The sequence below is a fragment of the Corvus kubaryi genome, unplaced genomic scaffold (assembly GCF_017639235.1).
Source record: "Corvus kubaryi isolate FWS band 111438036 unplaced genomic scaffold, C.kubaryi_AGA036_p1.0 37394, whole genome shotgun sequence".
Classification (NCBI taxonomy): domain Eukaryota; kingdom Metazoa; phylum Chordata; class Aves; order Passeriformes; family Corvidae; genus Corvus; species Corvus kubaryi.
In genome coordinates this window covers 16,624,258-16,640,311 of record NW_024581133.1, presented here as the reverse complement: position 1 = coordinate 16,640,311, position 16,054 = coordinate 16,624,258, and the positions used below count along the sequence as shown (strand labels likewise).

General features: G+C 42.1%; 1 protein-coding gene across 5 annotated transcripts in view; it reads right to left on the bottom strand.

The window, feature by feature from the left end:
* TLN2 (talin 2) overlaps window positions 1-16,054 on the bottom strand; it is a 145,872-nt gene that overhangs the window by 28,881 nt on the left and 100,937 nt on the right. For all 5 annotated transcript variants that reach the window (XM_042039640.1, XM_042039638.1, XM_042039641.1 and 2 more), the window contains 13 exons: window positions 14,022-14,111; window positions 12,763-12,885; window positions 11,360-11,503; window positions 11,012-11,173; window positions 9,790-9,930; window positions 8,494-8,675; window positions 7,932-8,064; window positions 6,375-6,476; window positions 5,442-5,612; window positions 4,687-4,833; window positions 3,741-3,842; window positions 2,308-2,427; window positions 642-788 (listed from right to left, as the gene is read on the bottom strand). In XM_042039640.1, coding sequence (XP_041895574.1) covers window positions 642-788; window positions 2,308-2,427; window positions 3,741-3,842; window positions 4,687-4,833; window positions 5,442-5,612; window positions 6,375-6,476; window positions 7,932-8,064; window positions 8,494-8,675; window positions 9,790-9,930; window positions 11,012-11,173; window positions 11,360-11,503; window positions 12,763-12,885; window positions 14,022-14,111 — 1,764 coding nt within the window. The remainder of the gene's footprint in view (window positions 1-641; window positions 789-2,307; window positions 2,428-3,740; window positions 3,843-4,686; window positions 4,834-5,441; window positions 5,613-6,374; window positions 6,477-7,931; window positions 8,065-8,493; window positions 8,676-9,789; window positions 9,931-11,011; window positions 11,174-11,359; window positions 11,504-12,762; window positions 12,886-14,021; window positions 14,112-16,054) is intronic.

Here is a 16,054-nt window from a genome sequence, read left to right as displayed (position 1 = left end):
CTGCCTAAATTTGGAATTGTCACTACTCCTGGGATACATAATGATGGAAAACTGGTACAGCTGACAGCACACGAACACAGGCTGAACCAACGGTGTTTGGTGAAATCTGAAAGCAGCTGACACCAACCCTCAATGTTTTGTGCAACAAAAGGAGAGAGAAGCCATCAAAAAGGTTCAGCAAAACTACGCACGCCGTTTGTTTGAAGGGGTGTTTCCAAGGAACAAGAAGCCCCACAGAGTTTGAAGATGCAGTTCTAGGCAGTTACTTTGGCCCAGTCCTAAAAGGGGAGGATGTTGCTACATGAAACCACATGTCATTGACCAACCTCACAGTAACTATAGCCAGGGAGTGCCTCATAAGGCACAAGAGTCATCTCACATCTTAGGATATTGTTTTAGACCAATCTCCCTCTGATAGGAGGCTGAAGTTTTATTGCAAGGCCTGAGCAAGGACTAATCACAGGCTAATCCAGCACGTGAACACTGAACGCTTGAAAGAAAAGTAAGACCGTTGAGTAATTCAGACACTATTGTACTGGAATGCAAAGTTAAAAGAGTTTCCTGAATCCAGTTTGACTGGTTTACTCCCAGTGGAAGCTTGGTAGACAAACACCAGGGGGTAACATGGAAGGCTGTCTCACCTTTTCTGTGACAGCACGAGCACATTCTATCAACTCCCTTTTGGTGTAGCTGTCTGTAGGGCAAATCTGGAGAGCTCCGGCTTTTTGCACAAGAAAGATACACCCATGGCCAAGTTCCTGCACCCGAGTCCTGATCTGGAACCCGATCTAGATGGTAAAGGCAGCACAGGGAAAAAGGAAGAAAGAACAAAGCAAATAAGTAAATGTCATGCTGGTACACTGTGTCAATAGAAATAGAAACACTGTCTCTCTGGTGAATCTTTATTACCAATATTCCACCCACGACTACACCCTCTGCAAGACCAGAAAAAAGGAAACAGATGTAATTTCACCTACGCATGAAGCACAACCCTATAAAAGGCTCACTGATGAAACAGGGCAGGAGAGACCCAGAGCCCAGGAAAGAGAAGGGATAAGGCAGGTACCCGAGTCAGACATAATTCAAGCAACTTCACATTTAAATGCAACTTCATCCTCCAGAACAGCCCTGTCAGTGTGAGCTGCACTCAAGGTACGTGCAACACGTAAAAAGCACGCATTTACTGTACACTGCTGAAACTGGGTCAGAAAGTAATTGACTCTCTTTGCTTGGTTTTGAACCTTTCAGAGTCTCCACTCTCCAGAATCAACTACATCCATGCAGAACATTGAAATGTGGAAAATCCTGCTATTACTGCTTCTGATTTATTAATAATCCTGCATCCTAAGACGTGTGGTCCCTGTTTCGAAACATGATAGTTGTAGTCCCTGCATGTATTCTGTCATTCAGGTGTGATTTGGGATTAATAAATGAGCAGAAATCACAGCCATTAGTATCACAAAGGGAATTATTTCAACCTCAGGCACAAAGTAACGTGCAGAAATGGTAATTCAATTTTACAATATCGAGCCAAGTGCAAGCTGTTGCTCTTCACGTAGCACAGAACACTCAAGCAGTGTATTAGCAGGATGTGTAAACACAAAGTCAAAAACTCTTTGAAGGACTTTTATGTAGATAATCTGATACATCTGGAGAAGGTGAGATACCCTCTTACCCCATCATGACAAAGTTTGTCTATGCTCCAGTAAGAAGAGAGGGGTGAAAGAGCTGTGCAGTTGTGCTCAGAGAAGATACAGCAACTCCCAGAACAAGTGAATACAACTGAGGCGAACAGCCCATCCTCCTCACTTAGCACGAGGCAAGACGCTTCTCCCACATCATATTCCAACTCTGAGCTATGGGAGATGTCCTTCAGCAAAAGATACTTGTGCTCTGACTGCTTGCATTAATCTCACTTTCAGGATAGGAAGTTATACTTAAAATCACTTACAGGCAAGATAAGAAAAGCATATACATATTTGTAACTTGTAAAAACATGCAAGATTGAAGGAAAGCCACATAGTAACAAGTTAAGAGTTTTAGGAGTTTTCTTTGTATTTGCAAGTTGCCTGTAAGTGAAAGCCCAGGTAATTTAGGAGGTTCTGTTACAGTCTATGGAATTATCCACTTTTATCCCAAGCTGTTTCTTTCTGAAGCCAGACAGAGATTTTGACAAAGGATTTCTGTTCTTTGATTGGACAATTCTTATAACAAGGACTGTCACCTTTACTGTGTTCTTCACAGTAAAAGAACATCCTTGTTAACACCACCGTGTACAGAGAATAAAGAGGTCTAAAAACTGCAGACCTCCTCTGGTTCTGCCGTAGCTGCAGCCATTCGGCCCTGGAGAGCCAAATGCCCATAGTCATTGGTCATTTGCGATGCAAGTCCTCCCAGCTCCTCCGGGTTAGTAACCGACTTAGTCATCTGAAAAAAGAACACAGGCGAGAGAAAAAGAAAATTGACAGGCATGAGAATAACTTGTTAATACACCCCCAGATTAGAAGCACACTCATCTGTTTGGCCACGCTGATAAAATGGGGTAATCCACTTGCCATGGAAGGGACCTGTCCTCCAGCAAGAATTCCAGAGGAAACTCAAGCAAACATGCTTTATTAGAGTCATGGGTAACCAGGCAGTCACTGAACACATGGAGGAATCAAAGAGCAGCAGTTAGAGCCAATCCTTCACTCTTTGAGGGGCCATTGGCCAGGTACAGTTATTCAGACTGGGAAAGGAAGTGGGGTTTTTGTGTCACAGCCACCTTATTTTGTCAAAGGTGAGCTAAGCATGATCACTCAGCTGAGACATGGGAGCATGAAAAAAATCTGAGCACCAACGCAAAACACATCTCCGATGACGGAACAGGATGGAGAAGGAATAGGCAGGATGACACAGAATGTCTCCGTAGGATATCAGTATAAATAACTGAATCTCTCTCTAGAAAATTCCTGCCTTTTAACACAGATAACACAGATAGTTCTTCTGTCTCAATGTAAGCAAAAGCAACGGAGGTCCATCCGTGGGACAAAACTAGTTTTAGATAAATTTCTACTAGCATAATCATGGACCCATCTTGACTGCAAGAGCAGTCGACTTTGAGAAAAATCCTGTCTGTAGCACTCATGAACAGTCCTCTCCATTCTCTCAACAACAAATTAGCAACCACAGTACTGTTCCAAGGGAAAGCACATGGACGCATTACTGTGAAACGCAAGTCAAGAAAAATCTCAATTCAACTTTTTTCTTTTATTAAACCCAGGTGAGTCATAGAAATGCAAGAAAAGGACAGTGTGGGATGCTGATCTGCATTCATTCATTAAGCATTACAGGGCTCTGAAAACACTGGCGTTATTTCACAGGCTTAGTGAAACAGTAAGTGTGAAAGGGTATCCTGAAGTTGCTGATAAACAAAAGGTGGCATTTCAGCCCAGTTAAATGGGCTGATGAAAAAGCACATGGTTTGCCTTTTATTTCTCCTTGAAAATGAGCCAATTAAAGAGCTCTTGTGCAGAAGAGCCACAATACAAGCCAGTGCTCCTCCCGAAGAGGACCCCTCTATGATCACACCACTAAGACGAAAGAGTTAAATTGACAAAATCATCACTCCTTTTGCTCCATTACCCCTAAAGAGAGAGGGTTATTGAAAATCTGATGATCAAGAGTGTCTCAACACTGCACAAATAATTCCACATTCCTTATGTACACAGAGTTTGCACCTGGTTAAAGTAATTTCTTACCATTTCCTGTGCTGTTACAGCAATGGCTTTAGAATATTTCACCACAGTGGTCTGATAATCAACAAAAGTTCCTTTTGGATCTGGAGGTGTACCTTCATCCAGCTGCATGAAAGAGGGAAAAACACAGCATTAAAAAGTCACACTAAGCAGCATACTTTACAGGCAATAGTAAAATTATATATTCAATTCTATGACCTCCTCTCTCTCAAGATACTCAAGTGAAAACAGTGCACCAGGATGTAGAGAGAAGCTCAGCAAATACTTGAGCCCAGGTTATGAGCATAGAAGATGCTGAGAATGTGCAGTGCAAAGTTTTTGAGCATGAGGTTTGCTTCTCATGCAAGGTCAAACAACCTCTCTTCTCAGCTAATATAGAAAGAAAGGTGCAAAAGTTATAAACCAAAATGTTCATGCCAGTAGATAATGTAAGATTTCTTTATGTGCTAAAGTTGTCAATCTTTAAGTCACGATAGGAAAAGCCAAATATTTGGATTGAACTCATGTACACTTTGCAACTATACATCTTCAGCAGAATGCATTACAAAGCATAGCACAGCATTTCAGGCTTTGACATCATCTTCTCTGAAAGTAATTTGCTTCACAGTTAGCCTGCTGTTCATTTAAGAGACTAACATGAAAGATAAGGAAAAAAAAAAGGAAGCAAAAATAAGAGGTAACTTGACCTAAGATGAGAGTTAAACGCCAGAATATTACTGAACAAAATATTTTGTAGGAATTCTACTGACAGGTACTGTATAGGTTGCAAACGTGAGCACCATGGCCCACATCAGTTTTATTTCACAATATGCAAAATCACATAATCTTCAGGTTTCCTGTGACAATGTTTCATGACTGACCACTGAATCAGCCCCAGTTCCTCCAAAGCCTTGCAGTGTGGATCAGCTTTCAGGCACAAAGTGAGAAAAGGGTCAATTTCTATGCTCACCTTGGTCATTGCCTCTGCAATTGAGTCTACCATACCCCCAACCATGCCAACTTCACTTGCGGCTTCATTTAAGGTGACCATGATGTCATCCACAGCCTCCTTCATCAGTTGTGCAGCCTCAGTGATGGCATCGTGAGTATGAGATGCCTGGAGGACACAGAATGAGAAAACCGAGACAGTCAGAGGATGATCTCTACAAAACAATGTGAAAATCAGAAGCATAAGAAATTAAAACAGTAATGGCACTGAAAATAACATTTCTGGGCAAAGAGGACAAGTAAAACACTGCAACAAAGTGGACAGGACAAAACTTGTCAACTCCAACAAGGAGCCATGGCACATGACACTTTCAGCCTCAGGTGCCACAGTCTTTTGAATGTCCTCTAAAGACGGTGGCTCTTTGTAAGGCGCAAATCACAGCTGAGTTATGAACAGTCGTGTGCTGCTGCTCTTTCCTGGCAAGGGTCCCCATCCCACTGGGATGCCGTGCACCAGACAGGCCCTGGTTTTTAACCATTTGCTTTCTCTATGAGAGCCTAGACAGCTCTCATACCCTGACTTTGTGTCCCCTGAGAGGATGCTGTGAGGAGACTGGAATCCTGTCTTGGAGAAATGTTTCCACTCTCAGAGACATCACGAGAGCTGCCACTGGCACTTTCACTGCAAACATATCCCTTGACTGTACAACAGGTACGCACTGGTTTTTCTGTTCTACCTGCCTTCCTCTCACCCTTAATGCCACACAACCACCTTACCTTGGGGTTTCCTCCCCCTTCTTTGGCAGCATACAGCATCTGTAAGGCAGATTCTGCTAGAGTCTTGCTCTGGTCCAACACGGTCATCTGTTGCTGATGATTCAGTGTCTTGGATGCCACACCAACTGCAGCTAAAACCAGGGGTTCGAAGTAACTAGCCAGCTGTGTTACCTAAGAAAGCAAGAACAACCCCAGAAAGCCATTAACCACATTTCTCTGGGTGAAACTCAGAGAAAGCACACTCCCTGTTTACCATCGGGATGTGTGTTAGCTCAAGGAGCACAGTGTGCTTCTGCAATGTACAGCGTTGGGTTTGGATCATGTGCCCAGGAGTTGTGTCTCCCCTCACTGTCCACCTCCTTTGCAAAGCCACACATCTCCTCCTTCAGAAGCACATGGTGCCTTGAGGTCATATTAAACCGTGTTCAAGATGGTCACGGGAGCCACATGCTGTTCAAGAGCATCCCTGAAAACCATCTCCTCTGGGCAAGGGAGGAACCTCTCAATCTTTGTTGCCTCTACAGTTCTTACTCTCAAGAATGTATCACATGATGAGAACTTGCTATGTGAGAAACTACTAAATCTTGCAATAACCATGGTAAATATGCTTTTGGTATGTGCACTCTAACATTTGTTTTTTTGTACAGACATCTGATAAGCACAAGTTTGACTCTACTTACACTCCATGTAACAGTGAACATTTACACAAAGTCCCTCACCAAAAATCTCAGTGAGAATATCTTTCCTCTGGCCCAAAATGTAAACCGGTTTATTTGGGTCTTGGCTTGGAGTATTTGAAAATTCCAGATTTTTTCTTCTTACAAATGCTTTCTTCTGCTCTCCCATAGGAAGAGAAACTGCTATGAAATTGAGGTCTTCCCTAACATTCAGCTGTCCGAGATTTCAAATGCCTTTTTCATGGCCAGACAGTACCTTGTGCCCCAGCTGAGCTGCCTCTCCCCGAGCTGCGGTGGCAATGGGATCGATGAGGTGGCCAATTTCCTGTACAACTGATGTCAGCTGCTCCTGTAGAGCCTAAGAGAAAGAGGAATTGTCAGTTGCTATCACAGCTGTTCTCTTACCAAGTTGTACCACACTCGACAATCACCCTCAGATCAGCCAACATCCTCAAAGCTGTTCAAGTGACCTGCTATGGCAGGATGCAGAAACCCACACTGCTGGTTTCCCTCACATACTGGCTCATTTCTTCTCCCTTACCCTCTTTCAACAACAGCAACCCTGAGATGGACCTGCTCCTCTTTAGGTTTATATGACAAGTCCGGGGAGAGAGTGCTGACAGCAGCAAACTCAGGGCTAGGTGTCCTTTCTCACTGTAATGTGACCAAGGCCCCCCGACACCTCCCAAACTGTTTTTGCCCTGACAAAGATTTAGTATCACTGCACCAATCAGAAAACTGCCAGGAGCACTGATTTAAGTTTGAAGAAATGTTTTTCAAAGCAGAAAATATAGCACAAGAACAAAAACCTCTGCAGACTTTGAAGCTAGCAGGAGAAATCCACTGGCAAAGGAAAAATGTCACATCTCTGAGGGGCAGAGATGAGGAGTGACCACCTGAATACCATCTGCAGGACAGGAGTAAACATTAAAAGCATATTAATGGCCTGGTCAAGACATAAATACTGGCTTTTAGTTCAGAGGCACTTGATATCTTGGCAGCCATCAGGATTAAGGTCACTCTCTTGAAAGGCAAGAGAAAAAAAATACTATTTTTGCCCTTTGTTACATTCTGCTTTGTAAATAACTGCCATTTTTGGTAACACTTATTTCAGTTCAACACAGTGTCCAAGATAACTTCATCATTTCAATAAAAATGAATTATGACATATTTCCTGCAACGACTTCTTTTGCACAGCTTAATTTGGTCTGACATTTCTAGTATGCAGCGTTACAGCCCAAAGAAACCACTCCAATAAATACATAATTTCAAGAAGCTACAGTATGAAAAGACAAATACCAAGCTGAGAATCTCAACATGAGTTGCTGGGGAAGGAGACAGGGAAGAGGGCACAGAAGGAAGCATTCTTAAAGTGAACATATCAACATCAACTTTGAATTTCACTTCTTAAAGGACAAAATAGGCATTAAGAAAAAGGACATCGACATTTATGTCATTGGTCTTCTAGTAATAGATTAGCTTCAGAAACTAATCTATTATGACTCTTCAGAAACTAATCCTGGCCTCCACAGGGCAAGGCATCACAAAAACTCTATCAGTCTGTCATATCAGCCTAGGAAATCAGACTAATATGTGGGTGGCAGTAAAAAATAACTACTTTCACCCCTACTTTTCCCTGGTGATTCTGGGATCTTTGGAGAAGTGATACACATTGGTCAGCCTATGACTTTGCCTAGAAAGATGCGCGTAAGGACGCTCCTCCCCTCACTGGCAGTGGATTGTGCTGTGATTGAGCAGCAGTGGGCGAGGCTGTTCAGCACTCCTCTGTTGGTGCCTGTGCTCTCTGCCTCACCTCCACGGAGATGTCATCCCTGGTGGCCAGGCTCTGGCTGACGGCAGCGAGCGAGGCCTGCTCAATGTCCCTGATGCATCTGTTGATCCCATCGATGGAGAAATCACATTCACGCTGCCCTGGGGCCTTGTCCCTGCAACACAAGAAACACTAAAGTGAGCATGGTGGCAAGGAGCAGGGTCCTTCCTGAATGCACACAGGCTCACTTTAAAAAAAAAAAAAAGCAAAAACAAAACAAGAAAAAAACCCCAAAAGCTGTTTCCCACATATTGCATGTTGGTACAGGATCTGCATGAAGGTAATATTAGCTACAGTGTTCATTTTCTATTACATTTACCTTAGAGTGAATTGGAGGTGGAACCAGAGGGAGAACAGAATACAAACACAGAACAGCCCTGTGCTGCAGGGTGCTGCAGTCATCAATTACAATTAAACATCCAGTGTAACTGGGGAGATATTGTGCATCACAGAGTAATTTCCATCAGTGAAAAATAACACAGTGCTAATGGCCATATGGCATTTTTCTTTATGAACGGCTGCTCAATTACTACAAAAGACATACCTGATAGAGGTAATAAGACTCTTGATAGAATCTGAGACCGTATGGGAATGCCCTGCTAGTACAGACCATGTAGGAGGATCTTTGGGATTGATAGCTAGAGAACGGGCAGTTTTGATCAATGAAGATGAGCTCTCCAACATTGTCTTAGCAGAAACCAGAATTGGTTCCTGTGCTCGTGATCCCTGTGGTCAGGAAGGTATAAGAACAGAAAGAACATTTAAATTATTATTTGAGTTCATCCACACTTCCTGCTCCTAAAAGTCTATTTAATTAACAGCATTAAAATGGAATTATAATTTCCTCCATTGTACTATCATATTCACAGATAATCAAGACAGAAATAGAACTAAAATAATCAGTCCAGCAATTTTCTCTGAAACATGCTTAAGGAACACATCTCGAGAAAAGCATCTTCCAGCTGAGAAACAAGAGAAAACAACGACACTTGTCTAGTCGCAGACTACAGAAATATCATTGAAAATACACTTTGTCACAAAAACTGTCATCTCCAACAGATGTGCTCTTTCCCTTAGTCAGACTACTAACGTGATGACTGATGACTCTTAACCGGGTTATCATCTGTGTATCTATTTTATTGCCAATAACCTAGTAAACCCAGGTACCACCGACGTGGAGGACACTCTTAGATTTCAGTTACAGCCCCACAGCTGTAAGATTGCAACAGTTACTGGATCATCTGATATTGCCATCTGGATCAGAGCCTGAGAAGCAGCCCTTAGAGGGCCAGTAACAACACATGACCTCTACTCCAAAGCTTTTACAAAGCTTGAGGGGTTTGCTTTTTTATCTCTTCTCCCTGTGCAAAGCAACCCCAAACCAATGAACCCCTTATTGGTCTCTTCAAAGGAATTTCTACTCTGCTGTAGTTACACAGTTTGAGGATAGAGAAATTGTGGGCAAAAGCAAAAAACCCAGCAACATCCCTTCGATTCTTTTCAGAACTAAAGAAGTTCCATTTGTTAAAACCACTTTTGAGGGGGAAAAAAAGTGGATATTTATTATTGTATTGCATGGAAGAATCCAGCTACTAAAACATGCAAGTCACCTGTGCTGTATGGCTTTGCTAACAGCAGACTTGCAGCACTTACTGCAGCCAAACTGTGCATCCTACCGGTGGAAAAGTCAAAGTCAGAGGTTAAACAAAAGACAGCAGAATGCCCAGTGAACACCCAGAAACCCAAGGACTTTGGGGTATTTACACTCACTCTCTCCCAACATGTGATTAATTCAACATTTTCAACTTTTGAAGGGTGGAAATGCAGCATCCTGCCTTACCTCAGTGCTGATCTGTGCTGGGATGCTGACAAACTCTGGATTTGAAGCAAATGCTGTCAGATTTTCCACGGCCTCTATTAAAGGTGCAGTGGCAATTCTGCACTTGTTGCGATTCTCCTCAGAGAAATCTCCATCCAGCGCCTGGAAATGGAATCAGGATTGAGCTCTCTCTGACTGGGTTTCTTTAGTAAAATTGAAGGAAGATGGTTTAAGCCTTCCTACTTTTAAACTGCTATGTGTTTATATTTGAAAGCTCCTCTGCAAACAAGGTTGAAGCAAAGAATGTGATCTTTTAGGTGTGATCTTCTTTCTGTAGCTGGTTACTGACCCTAAACTTCCAACTGCTGCAGGTTTTCTGTCATTGCACTCCAATGACACTCTCAAGTTGTGTCCCAGGACCTCACACTCCAAAGGGCAGAAGGAGCTAACTTCCACCTTTTTATGGTTTGTGAAGGTGGTTGTTTCCTACAGATTGATTTTTAAATTTTTTACTTATTTCTGTTTTAAGCAAAGCAGTAATATATTGCTGTCATTTTCACCCAAGTCAACTGATCTCTCTCACAATCTCAGAATAAACATTTCAGCTAATGAAATCAGATTAAACGAGCTAATGGCTTTCAGAATGGTTTAGAATTGTGAATTCTCCATGGCTTCACAAGTATTACTTCTGCTTGCATGAAGAAAAACTACCCTCTACCAAATTGCTAGCAGGAATCTGGAAAATAAAAAGTTACTACTAACAGGAGACTATTAGCCACATAAATAGCTTCTGTTTGGTTCCCACTATTATTTATTTCCTTTTTTTTTCTCTTGTAGGTAAGGTAAAGCTGTCAGAAATAGCTCCAAAAATCTCCAAATACTGAGGAACTTAACACCATTAAAAATCTTCACATTCAGTTGCTTGCAGATTATTCTTATGGTGCAAGCTCATTAAATACATCAATCCTGAGGGGTCTCATACTGGATCGGCCAGCTGCCTCTCCTAATAGTGAAACTGCCCAATTTTTTTCATCTTGACTTCAGAAGCTATACTATTGAACATGTTTTCCAATTCAGATCTTCAAAAATGTAATTAGTGATTTTTTTAAACCATGCATATCCAAGAAGGTAAAAAGATATTCCTAACTGTTCTGATTCTGTCTCAACAGGGGAAAAAAAACAAACAAGAAAATCCCCTAAAATCACAAAGGAAGAAGGAAGCACAATTAAGCAGCATTTGTACCTTGATAGTTTTAACCAGGTTAGCAGTGCTGTTTGCCACTTCCTTGGCAGACTGCACAAAGTGTCTCTTGGCAACAGGATTTGCTGTTTTTGACGAAGCAATGCGACAAGCGTTGCACAGAGCAGATGTGTGTTTGGCCACGATCGTGGCAGCTGATAGGACCTGCAAAAACCAGCACAGAACAGGCACAATGTCAGAGGGGCAGGACAGTAACCACACTGCAGCTCTGCAACGTCAGTGCCCAAAGCCAGGCAGCAGAGTCAAACCACAATGCCTTTGACTGGACAGAAACAAAGCAAAGTCCCGTGTCCTAAGAGGGATGGTCTCCCCGCAATCCTCTGCAATCACCTGCGATGGGCTGCTCGCTGGGTCGACCAGGTTCTGGCACGCCATCTGGATCGCTTGGTTGGCACGGGCAAATTGAATTGGGTCAACGAGGCCCTGCTGACCAGCCTGGCTGTTTGGATCTGAGATACCCACCAGGTAAGCAGCCTAGAAATGGAGAAAAGAAGAAAGCAATCCGAAGAAATCATGCTAAATCTGTCTTGAATCTCTGGTAAGCTGGCCATATGTCATAGCACATGGTGGTCAGAGATTATTCAAAAATCATACTGTGAAATACAATTACCATTTGTTTTTAGCAGTACATCTCCAGAATCCACTGAAACCAAGAAAACATACCCTTACACTTGAGAAATTTAATTGAAACAAAACTGCCCATTGTTTAGACAGCTGCTATCCCTGAAAACATGACTTGTCAATTGCACAGCCAGTGGAGAGAGCTTTAATGGTCACACATACTGGCAAATTATTTACTGTATTAGCCATGGTTGGAGGTAGTGGGAGTTTTTTGTCAAGACTAGGAAAGCAATCCAGCAAAGGTACTTCTGCTGAGTGCAGGTCCCATCAGGCCTGTAGCTGCTGGTCTCACTGCAGCTCAAGGCGTCTGATGGCCAACCTTACCTCCTCACTCAGTTGTAAGTTTGATGCTTCTCAACAATGACAACTTGTCTAAACTGTCACAAGCATATATGAAAATTCCTTATATACATTACAGATACAATTATCTGTCGCCTCCATATGCCAGCAAGGCGACTCAGAGTTCAATGTGGAGGGGATTTAGTTCATATGAAGGCATTACATATTTGGGGAAACCAAAAAGAAGAGGTTTCCAGATGCAGAGCATGAACCCCACAGCCAAATCATTCACCAAGGTGACTGTTTCAGTTCTCTATAGTTCACTCAGTTATCAGATCAGTGAAACCACAGAGATCAGACCCTAATTTGTTGTAGCAACTTCAGAATTTTGGTTATTCCAAAAGTATTTGAACAGCTGAAACAGGTTTCTTCTTAGTTCAAATGTCTGAAATTTGTAGTGCTCCTTAAGAACTTTTACAAACTAGAATTTGATTCATTAATTTTAACAGTGGCTGCTTTTTTGTGCATTTCTCTATGATATAATAGTTCTGAGCTTGAGCTGCAAACATGAATTCCATATGCTGCAGCTTTGCTTTATCCTCAGCAAAGCTTCCATCTTGATGTCATTTCCCTTCCTTAGAAAATACGCATGGTGTTGCACTCTGCTCCTCGTACAGTGTGCACAACTTCTGTGGATCTACACAGAACTCACTGTGTAGTACAAAGTCATCATTTGCTTGACCACAGGGAAGTGAACTTCAGATTTACAAACCCACAACACGAGCTTGATAAAAAATAAAAACATAATTGCTTTACAGCCTGCAGTAACTTACCTGAGCTGCTGCCTCTGTGAGGCCACAAAGAGCCTTGGATGCAACTCCAACACATTCTCCAAAGACTAAAAGATCCCCGGTTTTCGCATTCTGGGAAATGCCCGCCATTGATTCTCCAAGAACCTCAGAAATTAAAAAACAAAGTTATCTTCCAAGTATGCATCCCTGCCACTTAGAGGCAGGTGACTGCTGGCCTGAAACCAATTTTGGCCCACAAACCTCCTGGACTTGGCTTCCAGAAATTTTAGACTTCACTGAAGTGGGCACATGTGGTGTGAGGGATCAGGCATGCACACCAACACTGGACTGACAGGGAACATAAGCACTACTACAGCTCAAATCACTACAAGGGTACAGAATTAACCCTCATTAATTTTGCTGCCATCTATACACCATCACAGCTAACCTGGCACTCAGCGCATTCCACAGACTGCAGAACATGACATGACAACCAGTCCTGCAGATGCTGTTGACACATCCGGGATCATCTTTGTCCCCAAACTCACTGAGGCTCGGTTTAAACGAAACTGCACCTAGACTTCTGGAACCATCTTAGTGTCAAGATGCACATGAATTCCCACAGTATGTCCCACTGAATTCAGTTCACTTGGCTTTAATTCAAAATGAGCTCTGACTGTGGTAGAGCATTAGATGCAAGATCACATACACCCATTAGGTACTCTCTTTTTCTTTCAGAGAAGGAGGAATATGAGACAATTCCAACACATCAAATAGTAAGGACACCAAAAGCCAGCTTCAAAGGAAGCTGTGCAGCATGGTTTGATTCAAAATAACTGAAGAGGTTTCCCACAGGTTTTCTGACGTGCTGGGGTGTCTGGACTGCTCAGACATTTGGCAAAGCTGTTCTGCACAGAACGATACAATGGGATTTCACTGCCAAGCCTCCCATTGGGATGTTCTAACATAACTGCAGTCAAAATACAGCACCTCAAAGTATGACATGCTGTCTAGTGCACAGGAGAGGAAGGGAGAGAGGAGAAGCTTTAAGAGTATTGTGCACCAGTCACTTAATTCAAAATTTCTTACTGAGGCAATACACCTTCTAAGTGACCAAAACTTATCTGTTTTTATCAGAAATTATCTGTAAGAGACCTATCTCAGGCAGAGTTTATCAAGGAATGCAGCAGACATTTTAGCTATAAACACTGACTGAACCTCAACACTCAATATGCACGTGGAAACTTCTGAAAATCCAAACACACTTTATAATTGGCACACAGGTGGGACAAATAAATTACCTTTGAGTTTTCCATTACGCCCTCAATACAATCAAAATATGAAAGATCGCTCACAGGTTCATTTGGGTTATCCAGCATTCCCTTAACTGTCTGAAATAATGAAAGAAACTGATTATTAATAGAGTCTGAAATACTGAGCTGAAAAGAATACCATCACATCTATCCTGCTTATTCCAATGTAATCTTACACCTTTGTCTCCAGCAAGCAGCCAAAGCTGCACATTCCCTGAGGGTGTACCATGCAGGAAACCCCACCCGACAGGAACTGTGGGAACTCCATGTTTGTCCACCAACAATCTGTTGAAGTCCAGGCTACTATGGTTTACCTCGTGTTTTGTGATGAGTGATATATGGTCAGAGATGCTCAGCTAACATGAGGCAATCTGTCAGGTGTCAACAGTGTAACACATGTTTTCAGTACTATTTTAAATTTCATAAACAAATTTAAAAGAGTTATAAGAAAAACAGCTGCCATTTGTTGAGCACTGTCTGGAAACACAAAGGGTTACCAAACTGAGTACACATCCACCACCTGCCTGCCTCTTACACTGTCAACAGACTCCCCCAGCCTAGGAAAACTTTCTGTCAGAAAACTACATATAGTTGGGTTTAATTTCTTTTTCTGAGGTGATTCTGAGTCTTGGAAATAACAATGTGACAATCAGTCAAATATTCATTGAGAAGAATGAATGCAACTAGATAACAAAACTTGTAAAAAGCTGTAAAATGCAGGAGGCTAATTCCTTTATACATAAAAATATCTGTAGCACATTTTTTTCAAGTTTGGAGGAACACTATTTTACTGCCAAATATCATGCAGAAAAGACTTTTAATCCTTCCGATGAAAGTGAAATCAATTAAGTAGAGAAAGATACTGGCAGCTGTATCTGACATTTGCCTAAAGGAAGCACTTCTCCAGGCATGATTTTAGACACTTGGACTTTTCTTGTAACACAACTTCGAACATTAAGATACACCTACAGTATTTTTAACAGCTCAGCTATTGCTTTGTAAAAGTCTAACTTAAAGCCTTACAGCAATTAAAAAAGAGAAAAAGGTGATGTGAAGACATGGTGTCTAGAAAGCAATTTCCAGTTGCCTCTTCTGTCTGTCAGTTCTCACAGACATTGCATCAACTCTTCATGTTGTGCTCTATTAAATAATAACTTGAAAAGCAAACAAGGTTCCTACAGCACTTAACACTTCTTCGGAGACAGAAGCCCTCAGAATACAAGGAACACAATGGCAAAACACAAGCCAGCACAAACTTCCCACTAACATACATTTGCAAATATTGCAACACCCATGTTACTCTTTTCAGCTGCAATTTTGGGCAAGTTTAGCTGCCTCACTGAAGGTTAGAAAATGAGGTCCTGTATAAAAACAGTCTTCCAGAGTCTCCAGAGAAGACCACAGAGAATACTGACAGTCTATCAAATCCATGCTGAGACACACTCTTTCTACAGAAACAATGATTTTTAGTAGTTAAGAAGCCCTGGAAAGACTAGGGATAGTGCATGATGAGTTGGGGAAATGAAAGGAAGAGGCAAAAGTTTTAATCATTGTAAAGAGAAATTAAGACTTCTAAAATTTCATAGGTTCTTCCAGTCACTTTGATTTGAGTCTCCAGTCTGATGCCAGGACTGTGTGCTTTTGCTTTGGTTTCCCCTTTTCCAGAAATTAACCTAGTTCCACATACCCAGGCTTTTCTTGCTAACTCTCCTTCTCTGGGAAGTTCAAGGTGCTACAGATCTTCCTTCAGCCCTTTGCTGGCCCTGGTCATAATCCATGCCAGCACGTGCAATTCTGTGCTATTGGCACAGAACCCTCTGCAAGGCTATTCTGCCCTACATTTCTCCTCTAAGCTCTCAGTTTTCTGTGGCTCATTAGCTGGAAATTCTCACCTTTCACATACCTGCTGTTTCATAGATCTCTCCCCATTAGTCTTTCAGGAAGTCCTGGGAAATAGCACTTCATTCCCCCTGCTTGCTCCTTTACATTACAGCCTGATTTCCTGGTTTCTATTTCTATTC